We start from the raw sequence: 17,509 nt of genomic DNA, 5'->3' as shown, positions 1-17,509 counted from the left end.
CGCCGCTGGCTCACACGATGGCACAGAGGGAAGCCCTTCACCTCTGAGCTTTGCTGTTCCCGTTTGTTTGGTGGGGACTCAAAGCCTGTCTGGGAAGTTGCTGGGATGGTTTCAGGGACGCATACTCAGCTCTGAGTGTGACACAGCAGGTGTCAAGTACAAGTTAATGATAAATATGCTTAGTGTAGTAAATCTGTCTAACATTTAAAGACACTAATTGACAAGTGTCTACCATGTACAAACTTGGTCCAGTTGCCACAAAGCTGCCAGAAAAGCTTCCCAAGGAAGAGAGAAGCCCTGTAGCCAAGGGGTTAGGGGCCAGGGCTTCAGGCTGAAATGCAAATCTGAACCCCAGTCTGCCTCTTACGACCTGTGGGCCCCGGCAACCTCACCTGCTCCCTCCCCTCTCTCAGTGACTGAGAGCTCTACAACAGGAAGGCCATGTGGGCCACAGGCCTGATGGGGCGATGGCTGGGGGAGGCCAGGTGGTCTGTAGGGACAGAGCAGGAGAGATGTTGGCATGATACTTGAATCTCTGGGCATGCCGCTGGCTCACCCAAGGGCTGCCTCAGAGTCACCTTTGCACTTCTCACTGGTCCCTGCTTGGGACCTGGCGCACAGCAAGCCCCAAGAAGTGTCCCATGAGTGAGCCAGTGAATGAGTGAGTGACAGAGGAAGCGACTGAGCAGGGAACGGAGATGCTGTGGGACACAGGCCAGGAAGGTAACCCGCGGAGGCTCCGAGGCACAGGGACCACATCCCAAGTCCGGCCTTGACCAGTTGTGTGGCCTCACAGGTGATGTCACCACCCTAGCCTGGTCAACCTCATCTCTAATATGGACAAAAGGGTGGTGAGACTTGCCCCGTCGGCCAGAAGTGTCTATGATCCTGTCATGCCCTCCCAGGTCTGGGCACTGCAGTAGGTGGCTGAAGTTGTTCCATCGGACTTTGTGGGAATGCATCTGAGCACTTGCCATTTTAACCACTTATTTATATGCCGCTTTGGTTCACAGGGGTGTGTGAATAAGGATGGCCCTGCCAGAACAGTTCTGAATGGTCACAAAATGGAAACAATCTACATGTCCAAGAAGAAGGGATTGCCTACATATGTGTGGCCCATCCACATGACAAAGTGCCAAGCAGCCAACAAAAACATGGTGGGTTGTCATGGAAACATGGCCAGGTTTATATTGTCCAGTGGAAAGGGTAGGGTATTTTTTAAAAGGGCCTATAATACAGTCATATTTCAAATGCATATTTGTGTTTATATATGACACATATAGATATATTTTGTTTAATATGTATTCTTCATTATTATGTAACTAATACTTGGTTGTTGTAATGTATTTCAATAATTGGAAATGAGACAAGTTAGAATCCCTTTATAACCTGACCACCCTCACATAAACAGTGGTGGTCTGCAGGCAGTAGGATTATACCAATATCATCAGTATTTGTTGAATTTGTTTCAGTAACATGTCGTATTTTGACAGTAAGGAAATTCAAGGCTATCAGTAAAATTATATTGTTTTATAAGCTGGTTAGTTATTTCGTGGGTGTGTACCTTATCTCCTCAACTAGACTGCAGCAAGAGATGCGTGAAAGTATTAATTTCATGAATGAGTGAATGACTTCTAAGACTCCTGAGAAGTGGGATTATGTGGCATGGGGCAGGTCTTCCTAAAGGGATGGTACCTGCTTCTCAACTGCCTGCAAATGTGAATAGGGTCACCCCACCTCACAAAGGGAGGGACGGGTCTTAGGGTGAGTGAGCCCCCTGCACCATCCCCTCGGCAGCTCCCTGAGGGGGAAACAGAGGGCTGGAGAGACTTGCTTGTGGTCACTAAGCTAGAAGTGGCTGCGCCAGGGTTTGAACCTGGGGCTGTCCCGCTCCTGAGCCCTCTCTTTAGCCTGGGCCAGAGCCCAGCCAGACTCCATGGCCCTCCTCAGCATGGAGCCCACTGCGGCCCTCAGAACCTGCCGGCAGCTCCGGTCAGACCAAGATGCTGACATGCGCCTATGGGTATTAATAGCCCCTGTTTGGGCTGGAGTCCTCCACCCCTGCTGAGGTCAGCCTGGGTCCTGGGCCCCATGCAGAGAGAGTGGGTGGGTGCCCTGGTGGAGGGCTGAGTGAGCGTGCTTGGGTCTCTGTGATGGAAGGGATCTGCAGCTGGAGCCCTTGTGCTCCACCCCTGGGACAGCTTAAGAGTCAGACCTCCCCACTTTTGGGCTGGAGGCCTCTACCCCTGTGAACCTCAGCTTCCTCATCTGTAAAATGGGGATAATAGTACAGCTTCACAGGAAGGTTGTTTATAGGCCCACTCTCCATGTGCTCTGTGCTCATCTCTATGTGCAGGGTCCAGGTGACCTTGGCTACACCCAAGGGGGCAGAATGTAACACAGCTGGGGGCGTCTTCCTCTGTAGCTATATGGTCTGAACTCTGGACTGACAGCCCCTGTCCCCTGGCTTCACACCAGCTGGGGATCAGGTGGGGCTAGACTCTGGGGACTGGTCCATCTGAAGGGGTCACTCAGAACGGGGAGAGGACTGTGCCCTGCTTATTAAACAGGATCGATTCCTAACTCATATAGTTCAAAGCTCACTATGTGGCAAGGACCCTGCTCAGCATTTTATAAATATCATCTCACTGACCTCACAACAACCCTAGCAGGGTGGAGACTGTTATTCCCATGTTACAAGTGGAAAAAATGAGCGAGGCCCAGAGAGGTCAAGTGACTGACTTAGGGCCACCACAGCTCATAGGTAGCCTGCCTTTACCCACCTGCTGGCCATTGACTTCCACGTGTCCGAGCAGCTGAGGGTGCCCAAGCTAGCAGCCGGGTCAGCCCCACCTGTCTGCCTCTGGAGCCCGGGGGTTGGTCCATGACCAGAGAGCACACTCCTACCCCAGGCAGCAGCTTCCTGTCCTTGGGAGGTTCTAGAGCTGGTACCCTGGAGTCTGTTCAGTGGGCCTAGGGCTGCGCAGGTGGGCTCCATGACTGGGAAGGAAGTCACAGCCTCCTGCCTCCATCCCCACTGAGCAGACAGACCTTGGCTGCCCTCAACTGTGAGACCAGGGCATCCATTCCTGACTCTTCTGCTCACCCTGAACCAGTGGCTTCCTCTTGAACCTGGGTCCAGTCAGCCCTAAAAGTGTTGTGGAAATTGGGGTTTTCACAGTCACCCAGGTCAGGGCAGGGAGGCCTGACAAAAACCCTGATCTCTGCCTGGGCCTTCTTGGCCTGCCTCTCGGGGTATGCAGCCTCTCTCCCCCCTTTGCCCAGGCACCAGCTATGCAGGCCCTCCAGACCTCACGTGGTAGGCCCTCCCCTGCCCGGGGCCTCCCACCTGTTCTTCCTTTTCTGGGGGAAGCCCTCTGTGACTCATAGGCAGGACCCAGACCCCTGGTTCTGTGGTCTTACAGCACGTGTGCACGCTCACAATCATTTACGTCACTCATTTAATCCCCACTGAACTGCAGGCTTCCCTGGGACAGGGATGGAGTCCTCTGCTGGCCACAGTATGCCAGGCCCCGGGCTTGGTGCCTGGTGTTCAGTCGCTATCTGTGGGTCGCCTGAGGCTGCTGTAGTGTTCCTGTCCTTCGTAAACTTTCGGGCAATGGAGGCAACCTCCAAATCAATATCCGAACGATTAATTGCCCCACCAACTAACGGAAATCAAATCTTACAGATTACCATTTGATTGGACTGTGACACACTGAAGCCAAAGTCAAGAGAGATTTAAAAAACAAAAACAAAAAACCGCCTGCCAGCTTAATGAAATGCTGTTCCAGAGGGGAGGGGCTGGGCCTGGCCCCCGCATACCCAAGATGATGCCCTCAGTGAAGCTGCTCATTCCATCTGGTGTCCAGAGAGGCCTTGGGCCTCTGCTGTCTGACCCCTGGAACCAGATCCAAGCTGCCTCGGCCAGTGGGACAGACAGGCCTTGCTCACAGGGGTCTGGATTGCTCAGGGGGAGGCTGGGAAAAGCAGGGGTTAGTCCAGGGCGCCTATCTAGGCCTCTGGCCATGGGCGCAGCTGAGGCCAGAGCAGCCGCAGGACTACATTTCCCAGAATTCCCCGAAGCCCGTGAGTGAGCCATTGGACGATTTAAATAGCCCAGGCCTGAGGCAGCCTGGCCGCAGCTGTGGATCGTCGGCCTCTCCAGTGGCTCCATTGGCGCTGGCCTGCGGTGGTGGGCTCGATTGGCTGCCCAGCTGGCACTGACGTCCCCTTGGAGCTGGTGGCAGCCAGAGGTAAACAGCCATGTGCAATCCTCCGCTCTATATTTAACAGCTGCCGCGGAGCAGACAGGGAGGCAGGGAGCAGTGGCCGCTCTAGTCTTCAGGGAGAGGGCCTTGCAGCTGGGCTGGCACCAGCCCTCGCGCGTGAGCGTCACCATGCCAGCGTCCCAGAGCCGGGCCCGCGCCCGGGACCGCAACAACGTCCTCAACCGGGCCGAGTTCCTGTCCCTGAACCAGCCCCCCAAGGGGGCTCCGGAGCCCCGCAGCTCTGGCAGGAAGGCCTCGGGCCCCTCGGCGCAGCCCCCACCCCCTGGCGAAGGGGCCCGTGAGCGACGCCAGTCACAACAGCTGCCCGAGGAGGACTGCATGCAGCTGAACCCCTCTTTCAAGGGCATCGCCTTCAACTCCCTGCTGGCCATTGACATCTGCATGTCCAAGCGGCTGGGGGTGTGCGCCGGCCGGGCTGCATCCTGGGCCAGCGCCCGCTCCATGGTCAAGCTCATTGGCATCACGGGCCACGGCATACCCTGGATTGGGGGTACCATCCTCTGCCTGGTGAAGAGCAGCACCCTGGCTGGCCAGGAGGTGCTTATGAACCTGCTTCTGGGTGAGTGTGCCCTCCACCCAACACCCACCTCCATTAGGACCCCTGGGAAGGAGCCCGCCTCACCCTGCCCAAGACCAGCCAGGCCCTCAGAAACCGGCTGGAACCATAATGAGGTTAGATAGGAAGGCTGCCCCAGAAACAGGCAAGCCTCCCGCTTGGGAAAGAGAGCACCGGGGTGCACAGGCAAGAGCCCCCTGCAGAGTGGGGGCTTCAAGAATGCAGAGGCCCAGTGGGAACCTCTGAGGGGGGTCCTGCTCTCAGCAAAGTGCTCCACTGCCCCAGAGGCAGCTTGAAGGGAGCAGAGGCTGGAGGCTGTGGCCATCCTCTGGGGTCCGGTGGGGATCCTGGAATGGGGTGTGACAACTTCTGGGGTCCTTGAGTTTCCTTGGCTGCTTGTAGGCAGCCCTTGTGGGTTGCCTGGTTCAGGGACTCTGCCTGCTGCCCAGGATTCTCCTACAGGGACTGGGTGTATGGGGGGTCCGGTCAGGGCCCCCACCCACTCATGGCTCCTGGGGTTCTTACCTGCTGCTCCCCTAGGTGAGTCACTGGAGGAGAGGGCCTAGCGAGCTGGTCTTGATTTGTTTTTCCAAAGTCCTTGCCACCAGTGTGTCTCAGTTTAGCACTGCCCTATGCCAGGTGCCACGTGGGGCCCATGTGAAAGACAGGCCTCCCGTCCACCTATGAGGTGGTGCCCGGCCCCCATCTGGCCCTGATCCCCCAGGTGCTTGGTGAATCCTTGCTTCCACCCCCTGTTCTGGGTCACAGGTGGGTGGGGGTCTCAGGCTAAGAAAACACTGACAAGGCGTCCCAGTTCCAAAGGGGTATGGGTTGGACCACTGAGGACTGCCGTCCCAAAGGAAGTTACCATAATGTGTATGTCTCCACTCAGGTCTCAGACAGTCTGGGGCTGGGGGCTCTGTGGGTGGCATATGGGGAGGAGACAGAGGTGGTTGGGTCTGGCACCATCATTTTCTTGGTATCATTACTTGTTATTTCTCCCAAATAGACCGTCTATTATCATTCCCACTTTATAGATTAGGAAACAGGCTTCCTATAAAGAAAGCAAGCTGGCTCAGAGCTGGGAATTTGTACCAGGCCAGCCCAACATCTAGGCCCATGTTCTCTACAGGCACTGTGTCATGGGCTTGGGAGGGAGGGAAAGCGCAAGGTGGCCCAGGCACCGGACCAGGGCCTCCTGGGGGTGGAGCCCCATTCTCATTACCTGGGGTTTGCCCAGTGCCCACTGCAGTCCCACAGCAGGCGATGGCTCCAGGAAGCTGTGTTGGGGGTTTGGGTGCCTGCTGTCCAAAGACAGGTGTGAAAAAGCATTCTCAAGCCTCCCCTTGCAAGCCCACATTCCTAGACCCCCGTCTGCATGTCCTTCCCTGTCTGATGCTGGTGATGATGAACTTATGTGTGATTTGTTCAGTGTTTACTCTGTGCCGGGTTTTGCATAAACTGTGTCATCACTTCTAATCCTCAGCACACCACTACAGGGTGAAGGGTGAAGCTGTAATTCTTCTCCATTGAAAGAGGGGAAACTGAGGCATAGGGTGATGACCTGCCACAGTCATGCAGCTGGTCAGTGATGGGGCCAAGATTAGAAATGGGAGCAAGGCTGACTTGTTAGGATGAAGTTTCTGGTTCATTCCAACAACCAGTCTGAATTACAGGAAGCAGAACAAGATTCGAGATGCCTCCCTTCTTGAATGAGAATGACAGTTGTTTTTAACTTTTTTAAAACGTTGTTTATTGAGCTTCATTATGTACCAAGTACTATGCCATGAATGCCCAGTATTTCATGGTTTAATTGGCCTTCTAAAGTAAATATTAATATGCCCACTTTACAGATGAATTAACTGAGGCTCAGAGGGGTCAAGAGCCTTGGCCATACCACACAGCTCTAGTGGGAGGCCCAGGAACCAAATCTAAGTCCTCCAGTCTGCAAACCCCTCACTTTCCCCCTCACCGTCAGTCTGCCGGTTGGACGTAGCACCCAGTCTGCTCCTGAAGGGTGAATGCAGCGAGGAGGCGGAGGGCCTGGGAGGTCTTTTGTCTACCAGCTCCTCTGTTGGCACATCCAGGTTCCAAGACCACAGAAGGATAAGGGCCTGGCACAAAGTGGCCGCTCAGCACTAGCCACACAGAGCAGGCAGGGTGGCCTGCAAGCCTGGGTCACTCGGTGGGGATGCAGATCTCGGCCTGGTAGGAGAAAACTGCAGCGGATAGCCAAGGTGGGTTCCACTCCCACAGCTCTGTCCGACTGCTGAGAGGGCTGTGACACGGTTCCCCACCCAGCAAAACAGACCATCTGCCGATCCTGGGGGTTCTGCCTGTTCTTCTTTCTCTGGGGGACCCAGGCTGGACTTTGTCCAGGTCCTTGCTCCGACCTTCCTCACCCTCTGTACTTGGTCAAGTCCGTTCTCTCCTCTGAGCGTCAGTTTCCTGATCTGTACGTGGGGCTTCATAGCTGTGGTAGGGATTCAGGAGGCACTGGTTACCCTCCCAGTGGGTGGCCAAGGCCACTGTCGTGGGAACTGCAGGGCCTGGCAGGGTGAGGGAGTCCTGCGCAGGCCTACCCTCCCCTCGGAGCACCAGGCCCCCCAGCAGATTCCTGGGGGCAGTCCCTGGGCTGGGGGCAGCGGCTTCCTTCTGTACAGTTGGCACCTGGGTCCCCTCAGCCCTGAAGGGCAAAACCCAGGAGGCTTGGGAAATGGGAGTTCCAGCCACCAGGCCTGGGAAGAGTCCCAGCTGTGCCAGAGGGAAATTCTCCGCACTGCTCCCTGCCCCAGGGCATGTGGCCCAGGTTCTGGAAACCTCAAAGCCAGAAGGGGTCTTAGCAGCTGCCAAAAGCTTGGACACCAGGGCCATCTGGACTTGGGTGCAGTCCTGACCCTGCTATGGAAACTCGGGCACATGAGCCTCCATGAGCCTCATTGTTCTCATCTGTCAAGTAAGTTGCCTGGACACTTCACTGAAGAATCACACATTAGGTGCTTGGCATATCCTGACACCAGCTAATCCGTGTGCAGCGATAATGATCACCAACACCTTCACCCAAAGCTGCCCCAGGACCCCCTCAGTCCGGGTCCCCTCCAGGCGCCAGACACCTGTAGGGTGACCCAGGCCCCTCCTTTGTCCCTCCCCCATGGCATCTGGCTCGATGGTCCTAAGAGAGCCAGGGGACAGGTGACCTGGGCCCATCCTGCCTCACTAGCCTGTCCCGGTTTCTTCAAAGGCCTGTCCGTGGTGGAGAATCACCTCCATGTCTAGTTTGCCATGATCTATGCAAATATCTTTATAGGGATTTTCTTGATTATGACAACTATGCATTCTTCCTTTTCTATTTCATTTCATTTTTCTAATTCTTTTTTTGTTATGATAAAGTGTGCACAACATAAAACTGACCGTCTTAACCATTTTTAAGCATACAGGTCACTGGCAGTACATACATTCTCACTGGGGTGCAGCCGTCCCCTCTGTCATCCAGGACTTTTTCATCTTCTCACACTGAAGCCCTGTCCCTGCCCTTCCAGCCCGTGGTGCCCACCACCTACTTCTTTCTGTCTGTGAATATTTGATGGCTCTAGGCACCTCTTATAGGAGCCTCCTATCAGTGGACTCCCTACAGTATCTGTCTTTTGGTGCCTGATTTATTTCGCTGAGCATATGTCCTCAGGTTCATCCATGTTGAAGTATGTGTCAGGATTTCCTTCCTTTTTAAGGGTGAATAATATTCCATTTGTGTGGCTAGACCATGTCTTGTTTATCCGTCACCCACTGATGGACATGTGGGTTCTTCTGCCCTCTGTGGTGGGGGGTGCTGCTGTGAGTATGGGCGTGCACGTACCTGCTCAGATCCCTGCTTTCAGGTCCTCTGGGTGTGTACCCAGAAGTGGAATTGCCGCGTCACGTGGTAATTTTAGGTTTAGTTTTTTGAGGAGCCGCCTTACTGTCTTCCACAGCAGCTGTGCCATTTTCCATTCCCATGAGCGGTGCACAAGGTTCCGATTTCCCCATGTCCTTGCAAACCCTTGCTGTTTTCTGTTTTTTTGATAATAGCCATCCTAGTGGGTGCAGAAGAGTGGTGTCTCACTGCCGTTTTGATTTGCATTTTCTTAATGACTAGTGATGTTGAGCACCTCTTACTTATACCTTCTGATAGGAAGGAAAATTCAAATATTACAGGGATAGATGATGAAAAAGCAAGCGTCTCTTAACCCTGTCCCCAGGAATAACTGCCTTTGCAGTTTGGGTCACGGGCCCCTGGGTTTTCTCTGTGCACATATTAACCGTGTGTTTCTAAAATGACCTCCTGCAGCATTTTGCCCAGCTGAGCCTCATTCTCACGGGCATGGTGGACCTGCTGGGCCACATACCCCACATTTGGAACTGTGGTCTTGGCCCCCTATGTCCCTTCACGTCAAGCATGAGGTGTTCAGAAACCCCAGCCAGCCTCCTCCCCCGATCCCCGCCCTGGGTCCTGCTCTCAGAACAGCTTGGGTGACAACTGCTCCACAAGTAGGTATGGCCACCCCCCGACCAGGTCAAGGCCCCTCAGGCACCCTCAGGGCAGTTGCCCTTGTGGCCAGTGAAAGAAATGAAAGAGGCGTGTGGTTGGGCAGGCTGGGGACTGCATGGCCTCTGCTTCCGAGCTACACCCAGTGGGGCCTGGCACTCAGCTGAGCAAATAAGTGGTGCCATCGGACATCCAGGCCAACAGCTGTGGTTTCCTTGTACCCCGACAGTCTCCAGAGATAGACAGGCTGCCGTTAGTATCTGCACTGTCCAGGTGAGAAGCCCTGCAGAGTCCCAGGGTTCATTCAGAAGCACTCAGGCTGGGGGACATAGGGACAGAGAGGACCCTGGTGTCGGCCCCCCAGGTGCTGAGGGCTGGGGGCAGCAGCTCTGCCTGAAGGCAGGGGCTGCCCTGGTCGGGAGAGGTGTGCAGTGTGGATGCATGCGCACACATGTGCGTGCATGCCTGCTGCTCACACCACCAGAGCAGAGGTCCCAGCGATGAAGGACGGGAGTGTCCCTCTCCCCACAGGACTTCCCTCCCACCCAGCCTTTGCTCACTGCAAGCCTCCCCAGGACCTGTGGCTTCTGAAACAGTGCATTGGTTTTTAAAATAACTTCACATGTAAAATATACATGACATAGAATGTACCACTCTAATCATTTTTTAGTGTTAAATTCCCTGGCATTAAGGATATTCATACTATTGTACATCGACCCCCACCATCATCTCCAGAACTTTATTATCTTCCCAAACTGAAACTCCGCCCCCACTGACCACTGGCTCCCCACCGACTGATTTCACTCAGCCCCGTAGCCAAGGTTCCTTCTCCCTAGTCCCCGGGAACCGCTATTCTACTTTCTGTCTCTACAGAGTTGCCTGTTGTAGGGACCTCATAAAAGTGGAGCGGTGCCGTATTTGTCCTTTTGTACAAATAACTTTTTTAAAATGTACGTAATAATATATGTTGGGGATAAGAAATATTTTAAATGCAGAATTACACAAAAATAATAAAAATCACCCTCCCCCCACCCATCGGTCCAGCGAGAAGCAACTGTTAACATTTGTGTGGTGCTTCCAGACTCTTCTCTGCATATAAACACGTTTACATCTTATTTTATAAAAACGGCATCCTACTTTAAGCCCCGTTTGGTGGTAGGCCTTTCCACTCAGCACACCCCATCGCTCTCCTCGGTGGCTGTAAATACCCATCTGCCTCGTCACTCGCATGGACCCAACAGGCCCCATCGTCTAGACGCGGCCACAGCTTGTCCCGTCCGCCTCCCCCTCAAGGGCGTAGGGCTGTGCGTGCTTTTCTGTGGTAGGAAGGATGCTGCAGTGGGCGTCCCTGGCCGCGCATCCCCGTGCGCTCTCCTCACTAGTCCCCAAGGAGATACTCCTACTGAGGGTGGAGCTGAGTCAAGGGGGACATGTTGTGAAGACTTCTGAGTGTGAGCCAAGTGTCCTTCAGAGAGTTTAGGAGGGACATTGATCGCAGCACTGCTGGGCTGGCCCCCCACGTCCTGAAAAGGCCAGGATGGGGGATTGGAGGCAGGGTCGTCCCCCCAGGCTGGGACCCCTGCTTCCAGCCCCAGCCAGGGAGAGACCCCACCCACAAACCTGACCCTCACCAGCCAACAGGGAGCCCCCATGAGACTCGGTCTGCTCCTTCACCACTCCCAGCCAGCTGATCCCCAGACAGCCCATCCTCAGCAGGAAGGCAGCCCAAGCTTCAAAGGGGCCATGAGAGGTCATCCCAGCCAGCCCTCTGCCTCAGCAGCCCCCACACAGCCGGCCTCAGGAGGGGCCGATTCCAAACCCTCAGGATGCAGCTCTTTTCTAAGAAAGCTCTGGTTCCCGCCTCACCCCGGCAGCCGCCAGGTTTCTTGGCCGGCGCAGGCCCCAGGGTCTCCGGGCTGGGGGAGGACTGAGGGGCCGCCAGGCAGCAGGGCCTCGGGAAGAGTTATGCTTCCAGCACTGGGGCGTTCCAGCTTCTCAGACCGCAGTTGGTGAGAGGGGCTGAGGGTGAAGGTGGCCAGGCCACCCGAGTGTGGGAGGTGGTAGGCGAGGCCAACCTGTACCCCAGGCACCATTTGTGGAGCACCCGCTGCACACGGCCCTCAGGGTAGTGTCCAGGATGCCCACCATTTTATCAGTGGTGGGGATGGGCGTGCCGAGGCCATGCAGTCCCAAGCAGCTACCCTTGAAGCTGGTCTGATTCTGGGGCCCGGGTGTGTAGCCACTGGCCAGGCTGACTGCCATGGGTGGAAGCCCAGGGATGTTAGGTGGCCTGACCTGTCACCCACAAGTCTGGCAGTGGGCTCAGCCACTCTCCTGACCCTGTGTTTCCTGCCAGCAGACCTTCTCTTTGGGGGCTCCCTTGCCTTCTTCCAAGTCCAGGAGGGAATATAGGTCAGGGCACTCGACCAGGCCGTGTGAGCGGAATGCACAGAGCCTAGAGTGGCGGCTCCATTTGCTTCTATTTCTGGGCCCTAGATTATGTGTGACAGTGTCAGCATCATAGTCACACCGAGGGCTGGCCTTGGTGCTGCAGGAGGCAGAGGGGCCCTGTGGGGTAGCAGGAGGGGACGTGGCGGGTGGCACCCCTGGAGAGCCGCACCCGGTTTGAACACGTCACCCACTGCCTCTTCAACTGCCAACCCTCAACCCTGGAGGCTGCAGTGTGGTGAGGGGAGGGGCCTCAGCCCATCACACTGCAAAGGGACTCTGTGTAACTACAGCTGCCACCCGCCTTCCCGCTGGCCCCAGGGGGTCACCGTAGGCTCACCAGCCCCAGGCTGGCCCGTGCCTCATGTGCCCAGAACCTGCAGTGCCCAGCAGCTGGAGGCCAAGTGAATGGCTGACCCAGACCAGACGAGGGCCCCCAACAGGCACAGGGCAATGGGGCAGAGTCCCCACCTCATATGGCCTTCAGCGATAGAACCAGCCAGAAATAGCCACAGGTACCTGAAGGCCCAGATGTGAGTTTTCCAACCATGGGGCCCAGGCAGCCTCAGAGGCTCCCCCTGGGTGGCAAGGGAGGATCCCTGCGCTGAGCCCCAGATGCCCCCACCCCCTACCTTCACGCCAGGGCTGCCCCTCCCTGCTGCCTCACATGGGAGTCCGTGCATGCTTTCACTGGGAGCAAATGCTTCTCTGCTAAGTAATGTGAGAGGTGTGGGTCTAGCCCCATTCTTGACCCATGGATCCTGACGGCCCATGGGCAGAGCAGGGCATCTGGGGCTGTCAAGGCTAATCCCTCCTTGCCTTCAGCCGCAGGGCGGCCTAGAGAGCCCCGACGCTGCCCCCGCCCACCTGCTTCCTCCTGGAACAGCAGCCATCTGGGCACCTAGTCTGGGGCTGATGCTTGTCTGGGAAGACAGATTTCAAACCAGCAGTAGCTGAGCCTTGGCTTTTGGCTGAGAAACCTGACCTCCGATTGGACGGGTGACCCACGTCTTCCCGTGGCTAGTGTCATGTCTGGATCTGCCTCAGGACCAGTCGTGGTCCCCCTGGAGGCCCACCTGACACCCAGACCCGGGGTGGCTACTGTGCTCCAGCACCAGATGCTCTGACTTCCTTCCGGGGTGGAGGTCTCAGAACTTGGGCCACAGCATGTGGGGCCTGGTGGAACCTCAGAGGAGGAGACCCTTTCACGGCCACCTGCCTGATGCCCTGGAACCTGCAAGGTCAGGCCCGGCTGGGATTTAGGAGTAATGATAGCAGCTCTGCCCTCTACCGCCACATGCCCAGCTGCGCTGACCGCTCCACAGGCACTAATTGGCTCACTGTGTCCTCTGACACTGCTTCAGGCCAGTCAGCCAAGGCTGCAAATGCAAAGGGACTCACTCCTAATTAGTGCGGAGCTGGGCCTTGAACTGCACCTGGGATTCTGGAACCTGCTAGTTTTAATCCCTGCCCACGAGCTGTCCACCAGGTGAGGGAGGGGCCTCCGGGCAGGAGAGGGCCAGCCGGTCCTCTGGGCCTGGAGAGCCAGGGTCACTGCCACAGCCTTGCTCCAGCCCCCACCGCCCTGGGATCCCTCTCTCCCGCTGGGACTGGGACCTCCCACAGGCTCCAGATGGCTCCCCGCCTGGGTCTGGCCTAGGCCTGGATCAGTAGGCTGGCTGGCCACACACTCCCCTGACAGGCCGCCTCCTGGGAGGCCTGGGCCCCTGGGAACAAGTTGCCGTGGAAACGGGGGCGGGCACGCATGGCAGCCTCTCCCTGCACTGCCCCCTCCCTCTGTCCCCCTCCCTGGCTGGCCAGGCACGACCTGGGTGGGCACTGCCAGCCCTGTGACTAATTAGAGAGGCAGGCCCAGGAGCAGCTAGGGGTTCGAATCGCAAACCAGGAGACTGGACGGAGAGCGGCCACCCTGTGGAGGTCAGGAAATGAGGAAGCCCAGAAGGTCTGCGCCAACCAGGGAGCACAGAGTGAAGTTGGGAGCAATCAGAACGTCCAGTGCGTCCACTGGTAATACAAGCGCTGCAGAGCCTCACCCGCTGCAGCTGTGGCGTCGGCTGAGTGACGTGGTGAGGCCTCGAAAGCAGGGCCCAGAACAGTGCGCAGCATGTTATCGTTATTAAATCTACCCTCTGGATGGACAGAAGGGTCTGGAGAGGGGCCACCTTCAGGTGGCAGAGCACGGTGATTTGAAATCTCACTTTTGCCTTCTGTTTTGTAAATACTCTGCAGTTAACATCTATTGTGCCATTTATTTTCTAAAAAAACTTTTTCCCCCCATTTCCATTTCTGAGCGACAGCCAACAACTCTGACTCCCACTGCCGAGTTTCCAGGGAAGTCCCAGTACCAGGCTGTTCTGAACCACCACTTGGCGATAATTTGCCACCCTTCTCTGGCCCTCCGTGTGCCAGGCACAGGAGGACACCAACTCGTCCCCATGTGCTACAACTTCCCTGTTTGAGCACCGAACACCCTGTGACCTGGGAAACCCCTTTGTCCCCAGGCAAACTTGGGGGGTTGGTCACCCTGCTGGCACAGTGATGGGCCCCTCCAGGAGGTAGGTGTCCCTGACCTCAGATCTCATCTTCCGGGTGAGGGAAGTTAGGTGACTTGTCCAAGGTCACACAGCCCGCATGCTCCACAGCTGGAACTCAAGCTGGGTCTCCACGACCCTTGTGTGCATCACTGCCTCATCCCCATGCAGGTTTTCTCTTTGCTGTCCCCTGAAGGAAGCAGGCACTGTGATCTCCTAAGGGTCTCCAAGGGCCTTTCTAAGAATGGGGCAGGTTTGCCTGGAGCCCCCTCACTGACTGTGGGTGAAACTGGGGCCTTGGTGTGGTGACTTCATCTAACGGCACAGAGAGGCAGATCGGCCCCTTCAAGGTCACACAGCAGGGAGAAGGGAGTGAAGGCAGGATGCATGGAGACCCCGGGCCTTCCCCGTGCTCCCAGGTGGGGAAGGGCCCAACCCCCTGGCTCTGTGCCCCAGGTCAGTGACTCAGCTAACATTTGGGGACTGTTTCTCCATGTCTGGCCCTGGGCATAAACTTTTGAGCAAAACAGACTTGGCCCCTGCCACACTGAGCAATAGTACAGGAGCACCGGGGAGCTGACTCTGAGCATCTCCACACGCCCACCCCCACCGATTCCTTAGCTGCAGCTGGGTGGGTGTGATGGAAAAGAAATGTGGAGTGTTGCGAATGCACTGTTCAGGGCCTGACCTACCTGGAAATCAGGGAAGGCCTCCCTGAGGAGGTGATATTTATGCTAAGGCCCAAAACCTGAGGACAAATAAGTCAGTGGGGTGGGAAAGAGTGGAACACTCCAGAAAGAAGGAGCCACGGTTATGAACCCTCCCTTGTCCAAGTCTCCCATCGTCCTCTGTAAAGTGGTTTGGCTGCCATAGAAAATATTGTGGTGGTTCCCCAGAAAGGCTCATATAGAGTTACCAAATGGTACAAGTATATACCACAAGAAATGAAACATGCACTCCACAAACACTCGTACACAAACGTTCACAACTGCAGAAGGTGCAAACAACCCAGGTGGCCGTGCACAGATGGGTGGGTGAACACGTGGTGGTAGAGCCAGACGGTGGAATATTATTCAGCCACAAAAAAGGAACGAGGTGCTGATCTACGCTAACAGACGGACCTCAAACGTGATGCCAAGTGGAAGAAGCTAGACGCAAAAGGCCACATATCAAATGGTCCCCTTTGTATGAATGTCCAGACTAGGCTAATCCATGGAGACAGAAAGCTGATTAGTGGTAGCCCGGGGCTGGGGGGCAGGAGGGCCGGAACGGGTTACTTAATGGTACTGGATTTCTGCTTGGAGTTATGAAAATGGTTTAGAACGCGGTAGAGGTGGTGGTTGGACAATCTTATGAATGTATTAGATGCAACTGAACTATATACTCAAAAATGACACATTGCATGTTACATGAACTTTAACTCGACTTAAAAAATGGGATGGTGACCTCCTGCCCTCAGGGCTGGCCAGGGGCTTCAGGGGGGTGCTTTGAGAGAAACCACCAGCCCAGGACCCCCCTTGTCAGGACTGAGGCCTTCCGAGGGGCCCATGGTGGCCCTGACCACTGCCTTCTCATTCAGCACCTTTATCGAATGCCTCCCAGCGGGGAGCACTCGGGTGCTGGCCCTCCCAGAGCACAGGCTGTTCAGGGCGGGGGCAGTGGAGGGGGGAGGGCGGCGAGGGTGTGAGCTGCGTGAATATCGCAGGGAAGAGCATTCCAGGTAGAGGGAACAGCACAGGCAAAGGCCCTGGGGTTCAGAGTGCCAGAGGTCAGTGTGGCTGGAGTGAAGGGAGCGAGGGAGGGAAGGAGGGAGGGGCGGTGAGGTGCGAGGCGACACTAACAGACCCACGGGGCCCCTCTCTCCTGCCTGCAGCCCTGCTCCTGGACATCATGACAGTGGCCGGCATGCAGAAGCTCATCAAGCGGCGTGGCCCGTTCGAGACCAGCCCCAGCCTCCTGGACTACCTCACCATGGACATCTACGCCTTCCCCGCCGGGCACGCCAGCCGAGCAGCCATGGTGTCCAAGTTCTTCCTCAGCCACTTGGTGCTGGCGGTGCCCCTGCGCATCCTGCTGGTGCTCTGGGCCTTCTGCGTGGGCCTGTCACGTGTGATGATCGGACGTCACCATATCACGGACGTCATCTCGGGCTTCATCATCGGCTACTTCCAGTTCCGCGTGGTGGAGCTGGTCTGGATGTCCTCAAACACCTGCCAGATGCTCATCTCCGCCTGGTGAGCCACCCGCCTGCGGCTCCAGGGCCGGGGTGGCATGAGGCAGGCGGCAGGAGGCGGCGGGGCTGGAGAGGCCCATCGTGGTTGGAGGCTGGCCTGCCCGGTCACCATGCGTCGGGTAGCACCCGGTGCCCCTGCTCCTCCGGCTGTACTTCAAGGATCTGCCTAGGCAGGCCGGGGCCCGGCTGCGGGGTGGCCTTGCTTAGCTTCGCTCCGGAGATGACAGACAGAGCCGAGGAGGTGGGAGGGGGGCTGCGTCTCATTTGGTCCTTTCACGGTCGTGACTGTTGAGTCCTTGGCTGTGCCCAGCACGCCACAGCACGATGCCCAGCAACATGGCCCCACCTGCTGCCCACACAGGTGCCGTTGCTATTAGCAGTCATCAAGAGCTGGGGACAGCATTTCCCAAAGGGTACCCACTGGACACCAGCCTGCAAGACACTTTGGGAAAGAAAAGGCTTTTGTGGTCAAATAAGTTTGGGAAATGCTGCATATTCTGCCCCCATGTTGGATATTCCAAAGGCCATGACTGTTGTAAAGGACCTGACAAGTCCTGTGGGAAAGCTTCCTGTCCAACCTTGTTTGACCCCATGTTTGCTAAAGTTATTTGGCCACAGAACCCTTTTCTAGCAGAAGAGCTATTAACCCCCAAGGAACCGCCGTTTCCTCGAGCCTGTTTTGGGAGATGCTGCCCCAGAGCCGAGTGGTGAGCTGGCCTCTCCCAGCACCCAGCCCCAGCCTGGGGAGACCAGGCGTCTGTGCTGCCTGCAGAAAGGCCACGGCCATGGCATCGGTGCCACTTTGGCCCCCAGGGGCCGGACTCCACGTGACCTAATAGGTCGTTTCCAAGTGACCCGTTATGGATGCGCATTTCATGTGACAATACAGGTGATATGCAAACAGGC

The 17,509-nt window shown here is 56.4% G+C and overlaps 2 protein-coding genes across 2 annotated transcripts in view; one reads left to right on the top strand and one right to left on the bottom strand.

The window, feature by feature from the left end:
* Positions 1-5,393, bottom strand: part of FAM78A (family with sequence similarity 78 member A) — a 26,862-nt gene extending 21,469 nt beyond the window's left edge. Inside the window, exon 1 of the mRNA XM_073222660.1 lies at positions 5,374-5,393. The gene's annotated coding sequence lies outside the window, so the exon portion shown is untranslated. The remainder of the gene's footprint in view (positions 1-5,373) is intronic.
* On the top strand, positions 3,793-17,509 carry PLPP7 (phospholipid phosphatase 7 (inactive)). Its single transcript, XM_017655912.3, has 2 exons — positions 3,793-4,851; positions 16,244-17,509. The coding sequence occupies exons 1-2, from the start codon at positions 4,401-4,403 to the stop codon at positions 16,606-16,608; spliced, it is 816 nt and encodes a 271-aa protein (XP_017511401.1). The 5' UTR covers positions 3,793-4,400; the 3' UTR covers positions 16,609-17,509.

This window comes from Manis javanica, chromosome 2 (assembly GCF_040802235.1).
Source record: "Manis javanica isolate MJ-LG chromosome 2, MJ_LKY, whole genome shotgun sequence".
Taxonomy (NCBI): domain Eukaryota; kingdom Metazoa; phylum Chordata; class Mammalia; order Pholidota; family Manidae; genus Manis; species Manis javanica.
Note: the sequence above shows the minus strand (reverse complement) of the source record. Positions and strands in the feature narration are given on the sequence as shown.